At 44.5% G+C, this 27372-nt stretch overlaps 1 protein-coding gene across 2 annotated transcripts in view; it reads right to left on the reverse strand.

Moving 5' to 3' along the window:
• Positions 1–27372, reverse strand: part of ccdc175 (coiled-coil domain containing 175) — a 136069-nt gene that overhangs the window by 62361 nt on the left and 46336 nt on the right. For both annotated transcript variants that reach the window (XM_080202795.1, XM_080202794.1), the window contains exons 9-10: positions 19701–19837; positions 1762–1872 (exon numbers count right to left, since the gene is read on the reverse strand). In XM_080202795.1, coding sequence (XP_080058921.1) covers positions 1762–1872; positions 19701–19837 — 248 coding nt within the window. The remainder of the gene's footprint in view (positions 1–1761; positions 1873–19700; positions 19838–27372) is intronic.

The following is a 27372-nucleotide window of genomic DNA, read 5'->3' on the forward strand; positions in this document are numbered from 1 at the left end:
CTTTCGGATGCAGAGTGAGGGTATTCTCAAATTGAGAAGGAAGGGTTGGCTGTCTTATCTGATATGAAGAAGTTGCATCAATACATCTACGGTTGATGATTTTTCATAGCTACACACCATAAACCCTCACTGGACCACTTCAAAGACGACAAAGCAATTCTGTCCATTGCCTCCACATGGATAAAGTGCTGGGCCTTGTTATTGATGGCATATGAATATATTTCTAGAAAACCACCCTGGAACCTGGATAGCTAATGCAGTCGCACTGAGCCAGCACCCATTGCCCACAAACCTGGTTTCTTTACCAGCAGCAAAAGGGGTTGTGATGACTTTGAACCTTTTGAAGACTTTGCCAGTGGCAGTCAGCAAGGCAGATTAAAGCCTAGACTGCAAAAGACCAAATCTTATCCAAAATGATGGATTGCACGGGCAACCCTTCGAAGCAAGGAAATCCTATCTCATTAAGAAATCTGAACTTAGTGTTGATAGGATTATTCTTTGAGGGACCCGAGTAATTGTTCCGCCCCCAGGATGACGACCAACATTAATGTTATTATATAGTGGTCATCTGGGAAAAGTGATGATGTTGGCCAGAGTCTGGTAGCCCAATCTTAATTCTGACATCACAGTCTTGGTAAAGCAATGTGACCATGACGGCCCGTCCCAAATCCATTCTGTACAGTGGGGGTCTTGCTTGCATCTACCCCAACAATCCCCCATCTCTCCCGAAACTCTCACTGGTTCCAGTACCTCCTCTTGCGGGTGCTGGCAACACAACACAATCTGTGGTGCCATTCGTCACTTGATTAGGTTGCCTGCCATTGGCATTGTACACATGGCTGGCAGAGAGAGTATGCAAGTTGGTATGTGGTCATTGTGCCCCCTTGAGCCACTGCCTTGAGTGCAACTACAGCATTCCCTTCCAGGCACGTGTTGCAGTTCAGGGACATGGGTCAGGGAACGACTCCTAATTATCACAAGATGAGTTCCCATTCACTACAGAGTACATGCAGTTTGAGTGTCTATGTTAACTTGAACACACCCCTGCTTGAATTAATTAGCTCTCACTTCCCCACCGCCCCCCTCCTCTCTAAAGCCCCAACACTCAATTCAGTCCCTCACCTCCCCCCTACAGCCAGAACAAAGAGCACAGTGGCTGCAGACAGCAGCCTGAGCAGCACTCTGTTAAGGCTCCCACACTACCCCATTCCACAGGGCCAGGACACAGAACCTGAACATCAACAGGAAAGCTCCACACAGTGAGCAGCAGAACTCCAGGCCCAGCCTCCAACCTTCCCGGCACTCCACGAGCTGCAGCTCCATCAAACTTACCTCTTTATTCCTGTTCAACTCTGCCACACCAACTCCCGACTTTTATATATTTAGTGTAAACCATGCCAGAGTGACATCACTCTGATCATAGATGGGAGACGCTAACAAGGGTGGAGGTTGCTGTCTTAGACCCATTAATCAGACGCTAAGGTATGTAAAAGCATGCAAACGATGGTTATGCTGATTGTTGGCACGGTTCCATCACTGCCAAAAATTTGGGTTGGGAGGCACAAACGGGATGTGAATGCTCACACAAACACTGTGAATCGGCTAACGTGAGAACCTCTCAGTCCTGCACTAGAAAACTAGCGCAACGCAATGGGAGAATCGTACCTCCCCCATACCTATTTCAAAATAGTTGTAGTAAATGCAAAATCATTCAACAACATTTAACCCAATGGTTATTTAGTACATGTTAAATGATCTTACTTGTGCTTTTCCGTAACAGACATTATGTTTTCTTCATGTTCTTGAATTTGCCTTCTTATCTCTGACACCTCTTTTTCAATGTTAACAAGCAATTCTTTTACTGAACTTAACCTAGAATATTAAAAAAACTGATTCATAATTTTGATTTAGAATACAATACTATTTGCATTGAAACCTGTGACAATTCAATAGATATATTTCTCTTGCACGACATTTCCAGGAAGAATAATTTATAACAGCTGGAAGGTAACAGTCACAGAAATCATCTTGGGAGCGGTAATAAGAAAGTTTCAGAAATTATTTAAAGAGGGAATCAAAATATGACAAAAGAACAGTGCTCACTAGCAATTAACATAGAACACTACAGCGCAAACAGGCCCTTCGGCCCACAAGTTGCACCGATCACATTTATGCCTACCAAGCCATAGAACTATCTGTAACTTCCAATGCCATTAGATCCCATCTACTCATCCAGAAGTCTTTAAAAGACCCCAGTGAGTTCACCTCTACCACCACCGACGGCAGCCGATTCCACTCACTCATGATCCTCTGAGTGAAAAAATTTCCCCTAACATCTCCTCTGTACTTGCTTCCCAGCACCTTAAACCTGTGTCCTCTCGTAGCGACCATTTCAGCCCTGGGAAATAGCCTCCGAGAATCCACCCTATCTATTCTTCTCAACATTTTATAAACCTCTATCAGGTCGCCTCTCAACCTTTGTCTCTCCAGGGAGGAGACCTAGCTCCCTCAACCTATCTTCATAAGGCACGCCTCCCAATCCAGGTAACATCCTTGTAAATCTCCTCTGCACCCTCTCAATAGCTTCCACATCCTTCCTGTAGTGAGGCGACCAGAACTGTGCACAGTATTCCAAGTGGGGTCTGAACAAGGATCCTATAAAGTTGCAGCATTACCTCCCCACTCCTAAACTCAATCCCTCGATTAATGAAGGCCAGTACACCATACGCCTTCATGACCACATCCTCCACCTGCGAGGCCGATTTAAGAGTCCTATGGACCAGGACCCCAAGATCCTTCTGCTCTTCAACGCAGCTAAGACTCCTACCCTTGATATTGTACTCCTGCATCCTGTTGGTCCTGCCAAAATGGACCACTACACATTTATCCGTGTTGAAGTCCATCTGCCACTTCTCCGCCCAGTCTTGCATTCTCTCTATGTCACGCTGCAACTTCTGACATCCCTCCAGACTATCCACAACACCACCAACCTTCGTATCGTCGGCAAACTTACTAACCCATCCCTCCACTTCTTCATCTAGGTCATTCATGAAAATGACAAATAGCAAGGGTTGCAGAGCAGATCCCTGGGGCACTCCACTGGTGACCGACCTCCATGCAGAAAAAGACCCATCCACAACCACTCGCTGCCTTCTGCAGGCAAGCCAGTTCTGGATCCACAAGGCCAAAGCCCCTTGGATCCCATGCCCTCTCACCTTCTCAAGAAGTCTTGCATGGGGGACCTTATCAAACGCCTTGTTGAAGTCCATGTAAACCACGTCCACCGCTCTTCCTTCGTCAATGTGTTCAGTCACATTTTCAAGGAACTCAACTAGGCTCGTAAGGCACGACTTGCCCTTGACAAAGCCGTGCTGACTATTCCTGATCATTCTAAACTTCTCTAAATGCTCATAAATCTTGTCCCTCAGAATCCTCTCCATCAACTTACCAACCACTGAGGTCAGACTCACCGGTCGGTAATTTCCCGGGCTATCCCTGTTCCCTTTCTTGAAAATAGGAACCACATCCGCAATCCTCCGGAACCTTTCCCGTCTCTACTGACGATGCAAAGATCGTTGCCAGGGGGTCTACAATCACTTCCCTCACCTCCCACAATACCCTGGGGTACATCCCATCCGGTCCCGGCGACTTAACTATCTTGATAGAATTTAAAAGTTCCAACACATCCTCTTTGTTAATATCCACATACTCAATCTTTTCAGTCTGCCGCAAACCTGTAGTACAACCTCCCAAATCACTTTCCACCGTGAATACTGAGGAAAAGTACTCATTAAGCACCTCTGCCATTTCTTCTGGTTCCACACAGACTTTTCCCCCTTCACTTTTTATAGGTCCTATCCCTTCTTTTCTCATCCTTTTACTCTTCACATATTTGTAGAACACCTTGGGATTCTCCTTAATTTTACCTGCCAAGGCCTTCTCATGTCCCCTTCTGGCTCTCCTAATTTCCTTTTTAAGCTCCTTTCTACAAGCCTTATACTCCTCTAGATCCTTAACATCTCTTAGCTCTCTGAACCTTTTATACACCTTTCTTTTCTTCCTGACCAGGTTCACCACAACCTTCGTGCACCATGGCTCCCGCGACCTACCAAAACCTCCCTGTCTCATCGGAACGTTGTCATGCATAGCTCCAGTCAAACATTCCTTGAAAATCCGCCACCTTCCTTCAGTACTTGCCCCCAAGAACACCTCCTTCCAGTTTACTCGTCCAATTATCTGCCTGATGTCATCATATTTCCACTTACTCCAGACAAACACCTTCCTAGCCTGCCTGATCCTATCTCTTTCCAATGCTAACGTGAAGGAGATAGAATTATGATCTCCATCCCCGAGATGCTCTCCCACCGAGAGATCCGTCACCTGTCCTAGTTCACTAGCCAGCACCAGGTCAAGTACAGCCTCTCCTCTCGTAGGCTTATCCACGTGCTGTGTCAGGAAACCCTCCTGAACACACCTAACAAACTCCTCTCCATCCAAACCCCTAACCCTAGGGATATTCCAGTTGATGTTTGGGAAATTAAAGTCTCCTATCACGACAACTCTGTTATTACTACATCTCTCTAGGATCTGTTGCCCTATCTGCACCTCAACTTCCCTGTCACTACTGGGCAGCCTATAGAAAACACCCAGCAAAGTTATCGAGCTTTTGCTGTTCCTAATTTCCACCCACAGAGACTCCGTAGACAGTCCCTCCACGGCATCCACCTTCTCTGCAGCCATGACACTGTCCCTGATCAACAGTGCCACTCCGCCACCTCTTTTGCCCCCCTCTCTGTCCTTCCTGAAGCATCTGAATCCCGGCACCTGAAGTACCCAGTCCTGTCCCTGAGACATCCAAGTCACTGTAATGGCCACCACATCACATTCCCAAGCAGCAATCCATGCCCTAAGCTCATCTACTTTGTTCACTACACTCCTGGCGTTAAAATAGACACACCTCAGACCCTCAGTCTGGGCACTTCCCTTCTCCATAACCCGTCTAACCTCCCTCTCATACTGTCTACAGTCCTTCTCTACCTGGGAGCCAATGTCTTTGCTCTCAGTCTCCTCATCTCTATTCCCTCCCCCCAACCTTTCTAGTTTAAAGCCCCCCGCAGTAGCCCTAGCCAATCTTCCCGCCAAGATATTGGTCCCCCTGGGATTCAAGTGCCACCCATCTTTACTGAACAGGTCACACCTGCCCCTAAAGAGGTCCCAATGATCCACGAACCGGAATCCCTGCCCCCTGCTCCAGTCCCTCAGCTACACATTCACCCTCTACCTCATTCCATTTCTGCTCTCACTCTCCCGCGGCGCAGGCAGCAATCCTGAGATTACTACCTTTGCATTCCTCTTTCTCAGCTGTCGACCTAATTCCCTACAATCCCTTTTCATGACCCCTTCCCTCTTCCTGCCTATGTCAGCAGTACCTATGTGAACCACAACCTCCGGCTCCTCACCCTCCCCTTTCAGGATGTCTGGGACGCGTCCAGAGACATCTCGGATCCCAGCTCCAGGGAGGCAAACCACCATCCGCGACTCCCGTCTGCGTCTGCAAAAACGCCTGTCTGATCCCCCCACTATGGAGTCCTCTATTAACACTGCCTTGCTGCTCTTTTTCTTACTTTTTTGAAGTACTGGGTCAGGCTCAGCTCCAGAGACCTGGCCACCGCTTCCTCCCCCAGCAGTAATCATAATTCCAAAACTAACATGTTTTGATTTACACTGCAAGAAGATCGCAAACAGTTGCAGTATCACTGCATGCACAAGGGATGAAATTCTCAACAGAGGGGGTGAGGGGCTGGCAGAAAAGGCAGCTCCTATGACCCTGACACCATAAGAGATGAAGTTATCCCTCTGATTGTCAGAACCTGCCTGGCCTCAGCAGTGAAAAGAAAATTCTGACTTCCTTACTGCAATGAGACCTCTCTCAGTCTCAGCAGCAGTTACTTCTCTGTGGCACTGCCAAAGGTGCAGTGTTGTCTGCCTCTCTAGGAACTGCAGTATGGACGGCCAACCCACTACCTATACTTGAATAATGGCCAGACACATCAATGGCCAATTAACAATCCGTATTTTGGTACTCAGCAGAAATATATTCCGATGGTAAAGAAGGGCTGTAAGAGAAGAGATAGTAAAAAGTCTGACAACGCCAGGTTTCAGTCCAACCGACTTATTTGATAGTATACTCACAAGCTTTCGGGTTAGCCCCTTCGTCAGGTGAATGGAGAGTTCTGGCCTCAGACAGAGCATATAAAGCACAGACAGTTTAGAGATTACTGATTAGAATGCAAATCTTTACACCTAACCTGCTATTCAAGTCCTGAAGTGGCTGACAATGTGTGTGGAAGGAGCACTGATCACAGGTTAAAGAGATGTGTATTGTCTCCAGACAGTACAGTATGTGAGGTTTTGCAAACCCAGGCAAGTCACGGGGGTTACAGATAGTGCAACATGAACCCAAGATCCCTGTTGAGACCGTCCTCATGTGTGCGGAACTTGGCAATCAGTCTCTGTTCAGCGACTCTGCGCTGTCATGAAGGCCGCCTTGGAGAATGCTTACCCGAAGGTCAGAGGCTGAATGCCCATGACCACTGAAGTGTTCACCAACAGGAAGGGAACAGTCTTGCCTGGTGATTGTCGAGCGATGTTCATTCATCCATTGTTGTAGCGTCTGCATGGTCTCCCCAATGTACCATGCTTCGGGACATCCTTTCTTGCAACGTGTCAGGTAGACAATGTTGGCCGAGTTGCAAGAGTATTTACTGTGTACCTGGTGGATTGTATTCTCACGTGTGATGATGGTACCCATGTCGATGATCCGGCATGTCTTGCAGAGGTTGCTGTGGCAAGGTTGTGTGGTATTGTGGTCACTGTTCTCCTGAAGGCTGGGTAGTTTGCTGCGAACAATGGTCAGTTTGAGGTTGCGTGGTCGTCTGAAGGCAAGAAGTGGGGGTGTGGGGATGGCCCTGGCGAGATGTTCGTCTTCATTAATGATACGTTGAAGACTCCGGAGAAGATGTCGTAGCTTCTCCGCTCCAGGGAAGTACTGGACGACGAAGGGTACTCTGTCCACTGTGTCCCATGTTTGTCTTCTGAGGAGATCAATGCGGTTTTTCGCTGTGGCGCATCGGAACTGTCGATCTATGAGTCAAGCGCCATATCCTGTTCTTATGAGGGCATCTTTCAGCGTCTGGAGGTGTCTGTCACGATCCTCCTCATCTGAGCAAATCCTGTGTATACGGAGGGCTTGTCCATAGGGAATGGCTTCTTTAACATGTTTATGGTGGAAGCTGGAGAAGTGGAGCATTGTGAGATTGTCTGTGGGCTTGCGGTACAGTGAGGTGCTGAGGTGTCTGTCCTTGATGGAGATGTGTGTGTCCAAGAATGCAACTGATTCTGGGGAATAGTCCATGGTGAGTCTGATGGTGGGGTGGAATTTGTTGATATCATCATATAGTTGTTTCAGTGATTGTTCACCATGAAGCCAAAGGAAGAAAATGTCATTGATGTATCTAATGTATAGCATTGGTTGAAGATTCTGTGCAGTGAAGAAGTCTTGTTCGAACCTGTGCATGAAGATGCTGGCATATTGAGGTGCAAATTTGGTCCCCATGGCTGTTCCATGTGTCTGGATGAAAAACTGGTTGTTGAAGGTGAAGACATTGTGGTCCAGGATAAAGCGGATGAGTTGTAAAATTGCATCTGGAAACTGGCAGTTGTCAGCATTGAGTACTGAGGCAGTCGCAGCAATGCCATCATTGTGGGGGATGTTGGTGTAGAGCGCCGAGACATCCATTGTGACGAGGAGTGTCCCTGGTTCAACTGCTCCATGTGTGCTGAGTTTCTGTAGGAAGTCCGTAGTCCTGAAACCCATTGTACAAAGAACCCCCAGCTTTTGTCGCGACACTACGGACTTCCTACAGAAACTCAGCACACATGGAGCAGTTGAACCAGCGACACTCCTCGTCACAATGGATGTCTCGGCGCTCTACACCAACATCCCCCACAATGATGGCATTGCTGCGACTGCCTCAGTACTCAATGCTGACAACTGCCAGTTTCCAGATGCAATTTTACAACTCATCCGCTTTATCCTGGACCACAATGTCTTTACCTTCAACAACCAGTTTTTCATCCAGACACATGGAACAGCCATGGGGACCAAATTTGCACCTCAATATGCCAGCATCTTCATGCACAGGTTCGAACAAGACTTCTTCACTGCACAGAATCTTCAACCAATGCTATACATTAGATACATCAATGACATTTTCTTCCTTTGGCTTCATGGTGAACAATCACTGAAACAACTATATGATGATATCAACAAATTCCACCCCACCATCAGACTCACCATGGACTATTCCCCAGAATCAGTTGCATTCTTGGGCACACGCATCTCCATCAAGGGCGGACACCTCAGCACCTCACTGTACCGCAAGCCCACAGACAATCTCACAATGCTCCACTTCTCCAGCTTCCACCCTAAACATGTTAAAGAAGCCATTCCCTATGGACAAGCCCTCCGTATACACAGGATTTGCTCAGATGAGGAGGATCGTGACAAGACACCTCCAGATGCTGAAAGGTGCCCTAAGAACAGGATATGGCGCTTGACTCATAGATCGACAGTTCCGATGCGCCACAGCGAAAATCTGCATTGATCTCCTCAAAAGACAAACACGGGACACAGTGGACAGAGTACCCTTCGTCGTCCAGTACTTCCCTGGAGCGGAGAAGCTACGACATCTTCTCCGGAGTCTTCAACGTATCATTGATGAAGACGAACATCTCGCCAGGGCCATCCCCACACCCCCACTTCTTGCCTTCAGACGACCACGCAACCTCAAAGAGACCACTGTTCGCAGCAAACTACCCAGCCTTCAGGAGAACAGTGACCACAATACCACACAACCTTGCCACAGCAACCTCTGCAAGACATGCCGGATCATCGACATGGATACCATTATCACACGTGAGAATACAATCCACCAGGTACACAGTAAATACTCTTGCAACTTGACCAACATTGTCTACCTGACACGTTGCAAGAAAGGATGTCCCGAAGCATGGTACATTGGGGAGACCATGCAGACACGACAACAATGGATGAATGAACATCGCTCGACAATCACCAGGCAAGACTGTTCCCTTCCTGTTGGTGAACACTTCAGTGGTCATGGGCATTCAGCCTCTGACCTTCGGGTAAGCATTCTCCAAGGCAGCCTTCATGACAGCGCAGAGTCGCTGAACAGAGACTGATAGCCAAGTTCCGCACACATGAGGACGGTCTCAACAGGGATCTTGGGTTCATGTCGCACTATCTGTAACCCCCGTGACTTGCCTGGGTTTGCAAAACCTCACTTACTGTACTGTCTGGAGACAATACACATCTCTTTAACCTGTGATCAGTGCTCCTTCCACACACATTGTCAGCCACTTCAGGACTTGAATAGCAGGTTAGGTGTAAAGATTCGCATTCTAATCAGTAATCTCTAAACTGTCTGTGCTTTATATGCTCTGTCTGAGGCCAGAACGCTCCACTCACCTGACGAAGGGGCTAACCCGAAAGCTTGTGAGTATACTATCAAATAAATCGGTTGGACTAAAACCTGGTGTTGTCAGACTTTTTACTGTGTTTACCCCAGTCCAACGCCAGCATATCCACATCAGAGAAGAGATAACCAGCCATGGTTATTGAAGAAAATAAAGGAGAGTATTAAATTAAAAGCTGATGCGTTCAGAGTGGCTAAAAATAGTGGGCAAGTAGAAGATAGGGAAAGATTTAAAAAACAACAAAGAATGACTAAGAAAGTGATAAAGAAAGAAAAGATAGAGTATGAAGCTAAACTAGCTCTAAATATAAAAAATGATAGTAAAAGTTTTTACAAATATATAAAGAGGAAGAGACTGGCTACAGTGAATGTTGGACCCTTGGAGGACGAGAGGGGGAATTTAGCGGTGGGTAACGAGGAAATGGCTGAGGCTTTAAGTAAGTTTTTTGTGTCGGTCTTCACGGAGGAGGACACAAATAGCTTGCTGAATATTGAAGATAGAAGGATGGTAGGAGATGAGGTCCTTAACGCAATTACTGTCACTAGAGAGGTAGTACTTGATAGACTAGCAGGACTGAAGGTAGACAAGTCCCCGGGACCGGATGGAATGTATCCCACGGTTCTGAAAGAAATGGCACAGGTGATAGCGGATGCCTTAGTAATTATTTATCAAAATTCGCTGGACTCTGGGGAAGTGCCAGAAGATTGGAAAATAGCTAATGTTACGCCGCTGTTTAAAAAGGGTAGCAGACAAAAGGCAGGGAGTTATAGGCTGGTTAGCTTAATATGTGTAGTTGGAAAAATGCTAGAATCTATCATCAAAGAAGAAATAGCACGACACCTAGAAAAGAACAGTTTGATCAAGCAGACGCAGCATGGATTCATGAAGGGGAAGTTGTGTTTAACGAATTTACTGGATTTGTATGAGGATGTGACTAGTACGGTAGACAGAGGGGAACAAGTGGATGTGGTATTTTTAGATTTCCAGAAGGCGTTTGATAAGGTGCCTCACGAAAGGTTGCTGCAAAAGGTTAGGGTGCACGGAGTTGGGGGTAAGGTGCTGGCATGGATTGAGGATTGGTAGTCTAACAGGAAGCAGAGAGTTGGAATCAATGTGTGCTTTTCTGGTTGGCAGTTGGTGACTAGCGGAGTGCTGCAGGGATCGGTGCTGGGGCCTCAACTGTTTACCATTTACATAGACAATCTGGAGGAGGGGGCTGAGTGTAGAGTAATGAAATTTGCTGATAACACAAAGATGAGTGGAAAAGCAAATTGCGTGGAAGGTGGGGAAAGTCTGTAGAGAGATCTGGATAGGCTGACTGAGTGGGCGAGGACCTGGCAGACGGAGTATAACACTAGCAAATGTGAGGTTATCCACTTTGGTAGAAATAATAGTAGGAGGAATTATTATTTAAAGGGCGAAAAGTTGCAGCATGCTACAATGCAGAGGGACCTGGGGGTCCTTGTGCACGAATCGCAGGTGCAGCAGGTGATCAAGAAGGCGAATGGAATGTTGGCCTTTATAGCGAGGGGGATAGAATATAAAAGCAAGGAGGTCTAGCTGCAACTGTACAGGGCACTGGTGAGGCCGCAACTGGAGTACTGTGTGCAGTTTTGGTCCCCGCATTTGAGAAAGGATATATTGGCCTTGGAGGGAGTGCAGAGAAGATTTACCAGGCTGATACCGGAGATGAGGGGGTTAGCTTATGAGGAGAGATTGAATAGACTGGGTCTGTACTCGTTGGAGCTTAGAAGGCTGAGGGGGGATCTTGTAGAGACTTACAAGATAATGAAGGGGCTGGATAGGGTAGAGGTAGAGAGATTCTTCCAACTTAGAAAGGACAGCAGAACTAGAGTGCACAGCCTCAAAATAGGGGGAGGAATGGAATGGAATGGAGTTGAGGAACTTCTTCGCTCAAAGGGTGGTGAATCTCTGGAGTTCTCTGCCCATTGAAGTGGTGGAGGCTGCCTTGCCGAATATATTTAAATCATGGGTAGATAGATTTCTGACAGACAAGTGAATTAAGGGTTATGGGGAGAAAGCGGGCAAGTGGAACTGATCCACTTCAGATCAGCCATGATCTTATTAAATGGCGGGGCAGGCTCGAAGGGCTAGATGGCCTACTCCTGCTCCTATTTCTTATGTTCTTATTTGGGAAGATTATCATTGTAGTCCCACTGCCTGGTTGTGTGGAGGCCTTCAAATAATCTAGTTATCAGACCTACCCCCTTTCAAGAAAACCTGAGGCTTAAGGTGGGATTTTCCAGCCCTGACAGAGGGACTCTTCTGTCCTGCCGACAGTGATCTTCTACAGTGGGTTCCCCAGCAATCAATGCAAAGCCAATGACTTTGACGGGACTGGGAAAACAAATGGCCAACCAACGGCAAGCTGCCTCTGCCACGGGAAAACTTACTGTAGGAAGGCCAGAAAATCTCAGCCTTAGTTTTTTTTTGCGAAGTTGGTACAAATGGCTTTTCTCAATTAGAATTATTTTCTGAACTTAAGCTGAGTTACACTGTAATTATGTTATCAGAATTTCGACACCACATTATGGCTGCTTATGATGACCATTAATAATTCCACACTAAGCAGCACATTAAGTATTAATAGTTCACTTAACTATGCTACCTTCAATTCTTGCCACCTTTGCAGAGCTCAATATTGTTCATGCAGATTAGCAAGCAGTGATTTCATTTTTAAAATCAAATTGGTTATGAAGGATGACATTCAAACAAAATTATAGATCACTTTCAACATATTCAACTTTCACAGCCCCTCCCATGCAACTTTTCACGTTTTCTTTTCATGAAATACTACTCCTTCTGTTATAGAGTCATAGAGGTTTACAGCATGGAAACAGGCCCTTTGGTCCAACTTGTCCATGCCGTCCTTTTTTTGTGATGGAGAAGAGGAATGCTCAGGCCGAAGGTTTGAGATGTGTTTATTTTAACGCTAGGAGTGTTGTGAACAAAGTGGGTGAGCTTAGAGTGTGGATCGCTACTTGGAAATGTGATGTGGTGGCCATTACAGAGACTTGAATGACTCAGGGACAGGACTGGATACTTCAAGTGCCGGGTTTCAGATGTTTCAGGAGGGATAGGGAGGTAGGCAAAAGATGTGGGGGAGTGGCATTGTTGATAGGGATAGTGTCACAGCTGTAGAGAAGGTGGACGCCGTGGAGGGATTGTCTACGGAGTCTCTGTGGGTGGAAGTTCAGAACAGGAAGGGGTCAATAACTTTACAGGGTGTTTTCTATAGGCCGCCCAATAGTAACAGGGATGTTGAGGAGCAGATAGGGAAACAGATCCTGGAGAGATGTAATAATAACAGAGTTGTCGTGATGGGAGATTTTAATTTCCCAAATATCAATTGGAACCTCCCTATGGTAAGGGGTTTGGATGGGGAGGACTTTGTTAGGTGTGTTCAGGAGGGTTTCTTGACACAGTATGTGGATAAGCCTACAAGACGAGAGGCTGTACTTGATTTGGTATTGGATAATGAACCTGGACAGGTGTCAGATCTCTCAATGGGAGAGCATTTTGGGGATAGTGATCATAACTCTATCTGTTTTACACTGGCATTGGAAAGACATAGAATCAGGCAAACTAGGAAAGTGTTTATCTGGAGTAAGGGGAATCATGAAACCATCAGACAGGAAATTAGAGGCATAAATTGGAAGGAGGTTTTCTTGGGGAAACGTACAGAAGTAATGTGGCAGATTTTCAAGGAATGTTTGAGCAGACTTCTGCACGACAACGTTCTGATGAGATAGGGAAGTTTTGGTAGGTTACAGGAACCGTGGTGCACGAAAGTTGTAATGAATCTAGTCAAAAAGAAAAGTGTACAAAAGGTTCAGGGAGCTAGGTAATGTTAGGGATCTAGAGGAGTATACGACTTGTAGGAAGGAACTTAAGAAGGAAATTAGGAGAGCCAGAAGGGGTCATGAGAAGGCCTTGGCAGGTAAGAGTAAGGAAAACCCTAAGGCACTCTACAAGTATGTGAAGAGCAAAAGGATGAGATGTGAAAGAATAGGACCAATAAAATGTGACACTGGGAAAGTTTATACAGAACTAGTAGAAATAGCAGAGGTGCTCAATGAATACTTTACTTCATTATTCCTAGATTGAATTCTAGATTGAACCTTTTTCACTGTCCACTATGCCACCAATCTTGGTGTCATCTGCAAACTTACTAACCATGCCTCCTAAATTCTCATCCAAATCTTAATATAAATGACAAGTAGCAGTGGACCCAGCACCGATCCCTGAGGCATACCACTGGTCACAGGCTCCAGTTTGAAAAACAACCCTCAAAAACCACCCTCTGTCTTCAGTCATCAAGCCAATTTTGGATCTATTTGGCTGCCTCACCCTAGACTCCGTGAAATTTAACCTTATGAAATAACCTATCATGTGGTATTTTGTCAAAGACCTTGCTAAAGTCCACATACACCACATCAACAACACTGCCCTCATCTACCTTCGTTAGCCCTTGATCTTCCACTCACAAAGCCTTGCCTCTCTAAATGCCTGTAAATCCTGTTTCTCAGAATACCTTCTAACAACTTACAGCAGGTGTTTGGCTCATCAACCTGCCATTCCCTGGCCTGTCCCTGCAGCCTTCTTAAACAAAGGCACAATATTTGCTACCCTCCAACCTTCAGGCGCCTCAACTATGGATGTCTATGATTCAAATGGCTCTACTAGGGGACCCACAATTTCCTCCCTAGCCTTCCACAATGTCCTGGGATACACATCATCAGGTACCAGGGATTCATGTACCTTGATGTGCTTTGAGACTTCCTATACCTCCTTCTCTGTAATATGTAACATTCCTCAAGACACCACTACGGACTCAGGGTGAAGTTCAATAACGGCACAGCTTTATTTTCTTTTATGTCGACGGAGAAGCACAGTCAGGACATACAATCGGACTGTCCCGAAAGCGCTCTAAAGACTCCCCCACAACGGGCTACAGTTATACCTGAACTTTGGGGTAGTACGCGATTCAAATGCTCATCCTTTATTTACAGTATTTGACTTCAGCCATCCTGTCTCGATGTTTTTGAGTGTTGGAGCAATTGTTTCAAGTGTGTGTTAATCGTTTTTGTCTGATTGGTTATTAGTGGTCTAGAATCTCTGGGGTTTGAACCATAGGTGTGTCATTGATCTCAAAAGAGGTTTGAGGGGCCAGGGACGTTTCCTTAACTATGCTTATTTTAGGTATCTTCATGGGTTGTTTGACTGTTTTGGAAGTGCTGATTTTGATAGGGTGGGGATGTGTTTTTTTAACTTAGTTCCTGTAGGTGCCATCCTGTCCAGCTTCCCTTATGTGCTAGCCCTCATTTGCATTCTAAAAGCATGCTCTTGCCTACTGATCGGTGTCTGTTACTTTGTGATTTTTAGTGGAGGGCTCTGAGGGTAGCTTTAGTTTGCTTCCAGTTTGTGTGCCCAATTTCATAAAATTTGTTGTCCGATAACAACATCATTATTTATTTCCCTTAGCTTCCTAACATCCATACCTTTCCCCCCGGTTTCCTAACATCCATACCTCAAATACTGATGAGAAATATTCATTTAGGATCTCACCCATCTCCTGTGGATCCGCATATAGATGATCTTGTTGATCCTTAAGAGGCTCTACTATCTCTCTGGTTACTCTTGCCCTTTATGTATTCGTAGAAAGAAGCTCTTTGGATTCCCCTTTGCCTTATCTGCCAAAACAATCTCATGTCCCCTTTTTATCCTTCGGATTTCTCTCCTAACTCAACTTCTACACCCTCTACATTCTTCAAGTGATCCACTTGATCCCAGCTGCCTATGCATGTCATGTGCCTCCTCCTTCTTCTTGACCAGCGCCTCAATACCCCGAGTCATCCAGGGTTCCCTACTTCTACCAGCCTTGCCCTTTACTTTAAAAGGAGTGTGCTTACCCTGAACCTTGGTTAACACATTTTTGAAAGCCTCTCACTTACCTTTGCCTGCCAACAGACTCTTCCAATCAACTTTTGAAAGTTCCTGTCTAATATTATCAAAATCGGCCTTGCCCCAATTTTGTTGGTTTTAGTTTTGGGCCAGACCTATTGTTCTCCATTGCTATCTTAAGACTAATGGAATTATGGTCACTGGTCCCTCACTAACTAGTGATCCCTCTGATCCTTCTGTTACTTGCCTTTCCTTATTTTCCAAGAGGAGGTCAAGTTTGGCCCCCTCTCTAGTTGGGCCATCCACATACTGAATGAGAATTTCCTCCTGAATACACTCAACACATTTCTCTCCATTCAAGCCTCTAATACTATGGCTGCCCCAGTCAATATTGGAAAAGTTAAAGTCTCCTACTATTACCATCCTATTTTTCTTGGAGCTATCTGTAATCTCCTTACGTATTTGTTCCTCAATTTCCCGCTGACTATTTGGGGGCCTATAGTACAATCCTATCAAAGTGGTTTCCCCCTTCTGATTTCTCAGTTCTACCCATATAGACTCAGGGGTAAACCTCAAAAATATCCTCTCGGTACTGCCATGATATTTTCCTTAATCAAAAATGCAACTCCCCCCTCCTCTTTTACCTCCTGTTCTGTCTTTCCTATAGCATCTGTACCCTGGAACATTCAGCTGCCAGTCCTGTCCCTCCCTCAGCCATGTCTCAGTAATAGTTATAATATCCCAGACCCATGTACCCATCCATGCCCATTCTGTTGTCATGCAGGTGCTGCGTTGAAAAACCTCAACTTAACAAATTCACTCTGCTCAGACTTTTCTTCCTTAATTTCCATAATCATGTAAATATACCCAATGGTATATTTTAATTTTCCACCTCCCGAATTACATGGGAGGGAATTTTAACAACCAAAAATGGTTGGCTTCAGTCAAGTGGGAAATAAAAATGGTAAAAGTCTTAAACAGGAACCAAGCCACCCGAACTTGCAGTTTTAATGGTGTGGGAATGAGGACAGTCAATTCACGGTGCTGAGATGGTTTGGTCATTGAAATCTTTCAAGGAGACAATGCGTCTTGATTTTAACAAAGTTTCTCTTTTTAACTCATATTGGCAGGTTTTCCTGGCTTGGCACTTTGCCCTCCTAACCTCTTTTCTCTTGCTGTGTTTTTGCTCAAGAGCCAAGACAGCAGGAATGTTTCCCCCAAAGCAAACACAGAAATCCTGTAAACCACACCATCCACTTCACTCCATGATCTTTGCTCGTCATTGATACTTATGTCACCTTCCCTTATCTCTCCCCGCAATGCGTTAGCTTCCACCTCCTGTGAGCATTAATGCCACCCCAAACCACGCTCTTCCCACTACCCATCTTATGCCAATACAATCTTCACATTCCCACCATCACCACTGCATCCCCACCATCATCACATGTTTCTTGGCTGCAGTCTTATGCTGCAGTCTTCCATACCTGATAAGTAGCCATACCTATGAAATTTTAGATTGGGAAGGCAGAGGGAAAAAAGTTACATATGCTCTGCAGTTAAAATGCTGCAATGTCCAAGGAAACTCAAGACTTTGAGAATGTAATGATGAGGAACACCACTTGTTATATCCTACCAACTGGAGAACCCTACACTCTGTGTCGTAAAGGTGGAAAAAGAAAAGGCTGAAGTGAGGAAAGAAGGAGAAAGGAATGTTAGTCAGGCATATGTGGAGAAAGACTGAAATGTGAACGAGTCAGCTTGTATGTTTTACTTTGAGACTTGATATTTTTCCTAACCAGGTTGTTGTTTCTTTGCCTCAGACAACCTTGCAACTAGTGTACATTAAATTTGATTGAGTTTTTTGAAGGGGTAACCAAGAAGGTAGATGAGGGCAGTGCAGTTGATGTTGTCTACAAGGACTTTAGCAAAGCCTTTGACAAGGTACCGTATGATAAGTTGTTGCATAAGGTTAAATCTCATGGGATCTAGGGTTGGGTATCTAAATGGAAACAAAATTGGCTTGGGTTTTAGAGGATTGTTTTTCAAACTGGAGGCCTGTGACCAGCGGTGTGCCTCAGGAATCAGTACTGGGTCCACTGTTATTCGTCACTTATATTAATGATTTGGATGAGAATATAGGAGGCATGGTTAGTAAGTTTGCAGATGATACCAAGATAGATGGCATAGTGGACAGTGAAGAAAGTTATCTCCAATTGCAACAGGATCTTGATCAATTGAGTCAGTGGGCTGACAAATGGCAGATGGAGTTTAATTTAGATAAATGTGAGGTGATGCATTTTGGTAGATTGAACCAGGGCAGGACTTACTCAGTTAATAGTAGGGTATTGGGGAGAGTTCTAGAATGAAGAGATCTAGGGGTATATGTTCATAGTTCCTTGAAAGTAGAGTCACAGGTGGACAGAGTGGTGAAGAAGGCATTCAGCATGCTTAGTTTCATTGGTCAGAACACTGAATGCAGGAGTTGGGACGTCTTGTACATACCTGGAATGCTGTGTACAGTTCTGGTCACTCTATTATAGAAAGGATATTATTAAACTAGAATGAGTGCAGAAAAGATTTACTTGGATGCCACTGGGACTTGATGGTTTGAGTTATAAGGAGAGGCTGGATAGACTGGGACCTTTTTCTCTGAAGCACAGAAAGCTGAGGGGTGATCTTATAGAGGTCTATAAATTAATGAGGAGCACAGGTTAGTTTGATAGTCAATATCTTTTCCCAAAGGTAGGGGAGTCTAAAATTAGACGACATAGGCTTAAGGTAAGAGGGCAAAGATACAAAAATGTCCAGAGGGGCAATTTTTTTACACAGAGGGTGGTGAGTGTCTAGAACAAACTGCCAGAGGTAGTAATAGAGGCAGGTACAACTTTGTCTTTTAAAAAGCATTTAGATAGTTACATGGGTAAGATGGGTATAGAGGGATATGGGCCAAATGTGAGCAATTGGGATTAGCTTCGGAGTTTTAAAAAAAGGGTGGCATGGACAAGTTGGGCCAAAAGGCCTGTTTCCATGGTGTAAACCTCTATGACTCTATGAAATGCAAGTAAGAAGGAATGAGTAGGCCATATGGCTTCCAAGCTAGTTCTGCCATTTAGTAAGATTGTGCCTGACTTGCAAACTCTTTGCCACCTGATTGTATTATTCTTGATTCCCTTTGAGTCCAGAAAAATACTGATTTCAGTTTCCAATATACTCAATGACTGAACAGTCACAGTCTCCCATGATAGAACAGTCTTAAGATTCACAAGCCTCTGGAAAATTTCTCCTTATCTCAATCTGAAATGGCCAACTCTTTATTTCTAAAACTATGCTATTTGTGAAACAAGTTCTAGACTTTCAATATCTACCCAGTCAAGCCAACTGACAACACTTGACTGTATCCTCCAATGAGATGATCTACCACTTTTCTAAACTCTGGAAAATATTAGATCCATTCTACTCAATCACTCCTCTGATTACAGGCTTCAATCTAGTGAACATTTGTTGCTTCCAATAGTCATCATTGTAATGTCAGAAATACAGCAGCCAATTTCTACACAGCAAGGTCTCTCAGATAGTAGTGATAATAACTGGGTAATCTGATTTTATGATGTTCACTAAGGGGTAAATATCAAGTTGATACCGAAGATAATTCCACTGCTCTTCTTCAAAATAGTGCATTGCGATCTTTTACGTCCGCCCAAACATCCCATCCAAAAGAAAGCATTCTGACACTGCCTTAGCAATGCCCCAAATTGTCAGCTTTGATTTTTATGGGTGGCATAATGGCACAGTGGTTAGCACTGCTATCTCACAGCACCAGGGACCTGGATTCAATTCCCGGTGTGGAGTTTGCATGTTTTCCTCTTGTCTGGGTGGGTTTCTTCCGGGTGCTCCGGTTTCCTCCCACATTCCAAAGATGTGCAGATTAGATTGACTGGCCAAACTAAATTGCTCCTGCCAGGGAATTAGCAGGTAAATATGAGGGGTTACAGAGATAGGGCCTGGATAGGACTGTGGATGGTGCAGACTCAATGGGCCGAATGGCCGTCTTCTGCACTGTAGGGATTCTATGATTAAACTCTGGAATGGGACTTGAATCCAGACCTCGTAATTCTGAGCGCAACCAACTGAACCATAGCTGACACCTGGTGTTTTGTGTAGCATTAGTTATTAAAATATTTTAAGTTTGTAGCATGGATTATGCTAGATAAGCTCACCGTTTGTCTAGACTATTAATATTTTGTTTCACTTCCGACTCATATTCTTTTGCTTTCATTAATGCTTCATGGCGAGATTCACTTTTTCTTAAAAGTTCTTCATTTAACTCTTTGGCATCTGCTGTGTCCTTCTCTTCCTGTAGAGAACAGCATGCTATTAGGAAGTCTAATAACAAAGGAATATCATCAGGTTAAAAGAAACAAACTGTCAAAATTACACATAGCTTTAAAATTTGATTTTTTTTGCTTAAATATTCTGATACCGCATTCTGAAATCGGCCATACTCTTCATTATATTAAATGTCCAATGAAAAGATTGATTTGCACTGTCAAAAATGACTTAATTTTCTTTTCCAGTAATAATAAAATTGCTTCATGCTTGCTTATGCTTCAGGCAAATGGTAAAAATATGGTGTAGATCTCTTTTGCAAAAATGTTAAATTTGAACTTAGCACTTACCCTGGAGTAGACACACTTTACTCACATTGCAAAATTAATATTCTGCAATCCATGGCAAAGTGAATGTATCAAATGAGTGACAGACACATACAAATAAAGGGAAGTCTCAAGCTGAGTCCCAAATTAACTCTGAGCCCAAGAAATGCCCCATGTGAAGTGGCCATGTTGGGGCTGGAAGCACTCCACTACCCAGTTACCTATATTGGAGTTTCATTTGTGCTCATTGTCAAATGGTCCATTAACATTCCCATGGCTAACACATAAGTATTGGGCAAATAGAAAAAGTATTTGTGATGAGTCAATAGCTATTGAACTGTAATCGAACAAAGAACCATTTAAACTATAATCTAACAAAGAACCAATGTATTCAGGAGAGGAAGGCAGATACTTAGAAAGAAAAATAGATAAATAATATGGAAACGGATCTTTTTAGAGATTTGAATAAAGCAAGAAGAGTTTTGATGATGAACTATTTGTAAAAACAAAGTTTAAATAAAAAGTTGCTGTAACTCTTGCTGTAAATGGAATTAGAGTTCTAGCAGCTACTAAACTTCATTTTAAAAAATATTCATTATGCAGTGTCTGAGTGTGCGTGTAGCATGCTAGTTTGCAGTAATTAGTGCATTAATACGCAGTGCAAGACACGGCTTCTTGATTGATTTGTGAAATGGTAAATTCCAAGCTAGAAATTGTACTTCAGGTTCCAAAGAGGCAGGGATTAGGTCTCCTGACTAATTTCAGAGCTACCGAGGAATCCGCCTTAGAAAAGGTGTCAGGGTAAGATACAAAATTTGGCTGGCCAAAGCTCTTTTAAAACTATTTCCACTGAAGACTTTTTCGGTGATCTTTTTCAGTGCTCAGCAGAAATATATTCCAATGGTAAAGAAGGAACGTAGGAGAAGGGATAATCAGCCGTGGTTATCGAAGGAAATAAAGGAGGGTATTAAATTAAAAGCTGATGCGTTTAGAGTGGCTAAAAGTAGTGGGCGAGTAGAAGATTGGGAGAGGTTTAAAAATCAACAAAGAATGACTAAGAAGTTGATAAAGAAAGGAAGGATAGACTATGAAGCTAAACTAGCACTAAATATAAAAAAGGACAGAAAGAGTTTTTACAAATATATAAAGAGGAGGAGGCTGGCTAGAGTGAATGTTGGACCCTTAGAGGATGAGAGGGGCGATTTAGTGGTGGGAGATGAGGAGATGGCTGAGGCCTTAGATAAGTTTTTTGCCTTGGTCTTCACGGAGGAGGACACGAATAGTTTGCCGGATATTAAAGATAGAAGGATGGTAGGAGTTGAGGGCCTGAATGCGATTACTATCACTAGAGAGGTAGTGCTTGATCGACTAGCGGGACTGATGGTGGACAAGTCACCAGGAGCAGATGGAATGCATCCCAGGGTTCTAAGAAACATAAGACCATAAGAAATAGGAGCAGGAGTAGGCCATCTAGCCCCTCGAGCCTGCCCCGCCATTCAATAAGATCATGGCTGATCTGTCGTGGCTCAGTTCCACATTCCCGCCCTCTCCCCATAACCCTTAATCCCCTCTCTTATCAAAAACCCATCAACCCGCGTCTTAAAAATATTTAGCGAGGCAGCCTCCACCACTTCAACGGGCAGAGAATTCCAGAGATTCACCACCCTTTGAGTGAAGAAGTTCCTCCTCAACTCCATTCTAAACTGCGCCCCCTTTACCCTGAGGCTATGCCCTCTAGTCCTACTGTCCTTTCTGAGTGGGAACAGCCTCTCCACCTCTATCCTATCCATCCCATTCAACATCTTATACGTCTCAATGAGATCTCCCCTCATTCTTCTAAACTCTAACGAGTACAAGTCTAGTTTATTCAGCCTCTCCTCATAGTTCAACCCCCTCAACTCCGGAATCAGCCTAGTAAACCTCCTCTGCACTCCCTCCAAGGCCAAAATATCCTTGCATAAGTGTGGCGACCAAAACTGCACACAGTACTCCAGCTGCGGCCTCACCAGTGCCCTATACAGCTGCAGCAAGACCTCCCTACTTTTGTATTCAATCCCCCTCGCTATGAAGGCCAGCATTCCATTCGCCTTCCTGACCACCTGCTGCACCTGCAGGCTGGGTTTTTGCAACTCATGCACAAGGACCCCGAGGTCTCTCTGCACCGTCGCATGCTGCAGTTTTTCGCCACGTAAGTAATAGTCCTTCCTATCATTATACCTGCGCAAGGATATTTTGGCCCTGGAGGGAGTGCAGAGGAGGTTTACTAGGCTGATACCAGAGTTGAGGGGATTGAGCTATGAGGAGAGGCTGAATAAACTAGGCTTGTACTCGTTAGAGTTTAGAAGAATGAGGGGAGATCTCATTGAGACGTATAAGATGATGAATGGGATGGATAGGATAGAGGTGGAGAGACTCTTCCCACTCAAAAAAGACAGTAGGACTAGGGGGCACAGCCTCAAGATAAAGGGGAGGCAGTTTAGAATGGAGTTGAGGAGGAACTTCTTCACTCAAAGGGTGGTGAATCTCTGGAATTCTCTGCCCGTTGAAGTGGTGGAGGCTGCCTCGCTAAATATTTTTAAGAAGCGGGTTGATGGGTTCTTGATAAGAGAGGGGATTAAGGGTTATGGGGAGAGGGCGGGAAAGTGGAACTGAGCCACGACAGATCAGCCATGATCTTATTGAATGGCGGGGCAGGCTCGAAGGGCTAGATGGCCTACTCCTGCTCCTATTTCTTATGTTCTTATGTTCAAAGTGGACAACCTCACATTTGCCAACAGTAAATTCCATTTGCCAGTTCCTGGCCCATTCGCCCAGCCTATCTAGATCCTTCTGCAGACTCTCCACACCCTCTGCACAATTTGCCGTTCCACCAATCTTGGTGTCATCAGCAAATTTCGACACCATACACTCGGTTCCCTCCTCCAGATCATCTATATAAATGGTGAATAGCTGAGGCCCCAGCACCGACCGCTGGGGCACTCCACTAGTCACCAACCGCCAATGCGAATAGCACCCATTGACCCCCATTCTCTGCCTCCTATTTGACAGCCAATCCTCTATCCACGCTAACACCCTACCCCCAACTCCCTGTCCCCTGAACTTCTGCAATAACCTCTTGTGAGGCACCTTGTCAAACGCCTTCTGAAAATCAAGAAAGACCACATCCACCGGCTCTCCTCTATCCACCGCCCTAGACACATCCTCATGGAACTCCAATAAATTCGTCAGACACGACTTCCCCTTAACGAAACCCCTTAACGAAGGAAATGGCAGAGGTGATAGTAGACGCCTTAGTGATTATTTACCAAACTTCGCTGGATTCCAGGGAAGTGCTGGAAGATTGGAAAACGGCTAATGTTACGCCGCTGTTTAAAAAAGGTAGCAGGCAAAAGGCAGGGAATTATAGGCTGGTTAGTTTAACGTCTGTTGTTGGAAAAATGCTGGAATCCGTCATCAAAGAAGGAATAGCGGGGCACCTAGAGAAGAATTGTTTGATAGAGCAGACGCAGCACGGATTTGTAAAGGGGAAGTCGTGTTTGACAAATTTATTGGAATTCTATGAGGATGTGACTAGTGCGGTAGACGGGGGGAACCAGTGGGTGTGGTGTTTCTCGATTTTCAGAAGGCGTTTGATAAGGTGCCGCACAAAAGGTTGCTTCAGAAGGTTAGGGGGCATGGAGTTGGGGGTAAGGTGTTAGCGTGGATAGAGGATTAGCTGTCTAATAGGAGGCAGAGAGTTGGTATCAATGGGTGCTATTCTGATTGGCGGTTGGTAACTAGTGGAGCGCCGCAGGGATCGGTGCTGGGGCCTCAGCTATTTATCATTTATATAGATGATCTGGAGGAGGGGGCTGAGTGTAGGGTGTCGAAATTTGCTGATGACACAAAGATGAGTGGAAACGCAAATTGTGCGGAAGGTGTGGAAAGTCTGCAGAGGGATCTAGGTAGGCTGAGCGAGTGGGCGAGGGCCTAGCAGATGGAGTACAATGTTAGCAAGTGTGAGGTTATCCACTTTGGCAGGAATAATAGTAGGAGGGATTACTATTTAAAGGGTGAAAAGCTGCAGCATGCTATGGTGCAGAGGGACCTGGGGGTCCTTGTGCATGAGTCGCAAAAACCCAGTCTGCAGGTGCAGCAGGTGATCAAGAAGGCAAATGGGATGCTGGCCTTTATAGCGAGGGGGATAGAATATAAAAGCAGAGAGGTCTTGCTGCAACTGTACAGGGCACTGGTGAGGCCGCAGCTGGAGTACTGTGTGCAGTTTTGGTCGCCGCACTTGCGCAAGGATATTTTGGCCTTGGAGTGCAGAGAGGTTCACTGGGCTGATACCAGAGATGAGGGGGTTGGACTATGAAGAGAGGCTAAATAGACTGGGTCTGTACTCGTTGGAGTTTAGAAGGATGAGGGGGGATCTTATAGAGACGTATAAGATAATGAAGGGGATGGATAGGGTAGAGGTAGAGAGATTCTTCCCGCTCAGAAAGGACAGCAGGACTAGAGGGCACAGCCTCAAGATAAAGGGGGGGCAGTTTAGAACGGAGTTGAGCAGGAACTTCTTCACTCAAAGGATGGTGAATCTCTGGAATTCTCTGCCCGTTGAAGTTGTGGAGGCTACCTTGCTAAATATATTTAAGTCACGGGTAGATAGGTTTTTGGTAGGCAAGGGAATTAAGGGTTATGGGGAGAAAGCGGGAAAATGGAACTGAGCCACTTCAGATCAGCCATGATCTTATTGAATGGTGGGGCAGGCTCGAAGGGCTAGATGGCCTACTCCTGATCCTACTCCTTATGTTCTTATGTTCTAGACTTTCTAATTCTGCTTTATCCCTAGTGGTCATCAGCATCCCCTTCAAATCCAGCTTCAAATAATACTGGGCCATACCTCCACAGAAATGAGGTGGAGCAGAGCACAGGAGGATCAAAAACTACTTGCCAGTATGTATTTCATTAGGATCTGTGGAATTTTATGCCTGTCATATTAGTCTGCCAGTTTTGTGTGGCAGCAGTTTCGAAGTGGCAATCTTAAGAAGATTCTATTCCCACTTATTGTGGAATTTTCGTACATCAAGAAAACAAATGAAGGATCTCCTAATCTGTGCAGACAGCATAACATTTCCAGACAACAAATGGGCAGCATAATTTCGGAGATTCTGAAAGCAAAACTGTGCAACTGTAATTGATTCAGCAAAAATTATATTTTTGAATATGGGTCAGAGTAGAAAGAAGTCATTTTTGTGGATCCTGTGATTTAAGACTTGAGAAGGAAAGAAAACCAACCCATTTGATCACCTACTGTTCCATCCTATATTGTTTCATGTTTTCCAAAGTACACCATCTGGTTTTTCTGCTCTGAAGAAAAAATGGTCAAGGTAATCCAGATTATTCAAAGGTCAGTACAATTCAGACCCCTTTGATGAAGTCTTCAAAGGAAATCTTTATTTGATGTAAAGTGCATAAACAGCTAAAAAAAAATCACCAGAAGCAATTTTACCTAGGGGAAGAAAAACCTGAATATGCTTTTCTTCCCCATTTGTTCTTGGGATGTGAGCATCATTAGAAAGGCCAGCATTTATTGTCAAAGTCAAACTGAGAAGGTGTTAATGAGTCAATTTCTTAAACGGCTTCAGTCTGTGCAGGGTTGGTACACCCATGGCATTGTTGGATAAGGAGGTCCAGGATTTTGAGCAGAGACAGTGTAGGAAGAATGATACACTTCCAAGTTAGTAGCTTTGAGAGGAACACATGAGGTAAGGGGGGTTCCTGTGCATCTGCTGCCAATTTTCTTCCAAATGGTCGAAAGCACGGATTGGATGCTACTGTCAATGGAATCTTGACATGTTGTGGCAGTGCATTTTATAGATGGTACACACTGCTGCTGGCGGTGGACAGACCTGTCCTGGTCCCCCCATGCCAACACTATAGTTAAGAAAGCCCACCAATGTCTCTACTTTCTCAGAAGACTAAGGTAATTTGGCATGTCAGTTACAGCTCTCAGCAACTTTTACATATGCACCATAGAAAACATTCTTTCTGGTTGTATCACAGCTTGGTATGGCTCCTGCTCTGTCCAAGACCGCAAGAAACTACAAAAAGGTGTTTATAACACGTGGTTAGAACAAGCAGCAGCTTAAAAGAGGAAGCACTTCAGATGAAAAATAATACCTGTTTAAAAAAAACTGCAGTTAGAAACCACAACAGCTCAAAAGAAAATGCACCTAAGCTCAATGTACTATGAACTGATAGTCAAAAATGAACTGGTGATCGCCCTGGAGATATTGGGCAGAAATGTTTTATCAGCTAATGGAACAAGAGCTATTATAGATTGGGAAACATGACTTAAAGGGATAAATAGGCAATGGCAAAGATTCAACGAGCACATGGATGAACTGCAACAATTGTTTACTTTTGTCTAGTGCAAAATATAACTGGAAAGGTGGCAAAATCATGGCTTACAAGGGAAATTAGCGATATATTAGATCCAAGGGAGAGGCATACAAATTGGCCAAGGGAAACATCAGATTTGAGGATTGGGAACAGTTTAGAATTCAGCAAAGGTCCAAGGGACAAATTAAGAAGGAAAAAGTCATGCACAAGACTAAGTTTGTGGGCAACATTAAAACTGACTTAAGTTTCTATAGATTGAGAAAAAGATTGGTGAAGACAAATGTAAGTCCTTTACAGTCAGAAACAGGAGAACTTATAATATGGTACAAATAAATGGCTGACCAACTGAATATACTTTGCTTCTGGCTTCATAAAGTAGGACACAAATAATGTACTAGAAATGTTGGAGAACACAGTGTTTGGTGAGAGGGAGGAACTGAAGGAGATCAGTATTAATAGAGAAATAGTGTTGGGAAAACTGATGTGATTGAAGGCCGTTAAGTCCTTAGAGCCTGATAATCTACATCCCAGAGTAGTTCAGGAAGGAGCCCGAGAAATAATGGATGCATTGGTGGTCATCTTCCAAAATTGGACTCTGGAACAGTTCCTACAGATTGGAGGGTAGCTAACATAACCCCACTATTTAAAAGGGAGGTAAAGACACAACAGGAAATTATAGACCAGTAAAACCTGACATCAGCAGTGGGGAAAACTTTTGAATCCATTATCAAAGATTTTATAGCAAAACACTTGGAAAAACTGCGGCAGGACTGGACAGAGTCAGCATGGATTGATGAAAGGGATACCTACTGAAATTCTTCGATACTGTAAATTGTAGAGTTGGTGAGGAGAG

Source organism: Carcharhinus amblyrhynchos, chromosome 14 (genome assembly GCF_965287045.1).
Source record: "Carcharhinus amblyrhynchos chromosome 14, sCarAmb.v2.hapA, whole genome shotgun sequence".
Lineage (NCBI taxonomy): Eukaryota > Metazoa > Chordata > Chondrichthyes > Carcharhiniformes > Carcharhinidae > Carcharhinus > Carcharhinus amblyrhynchos.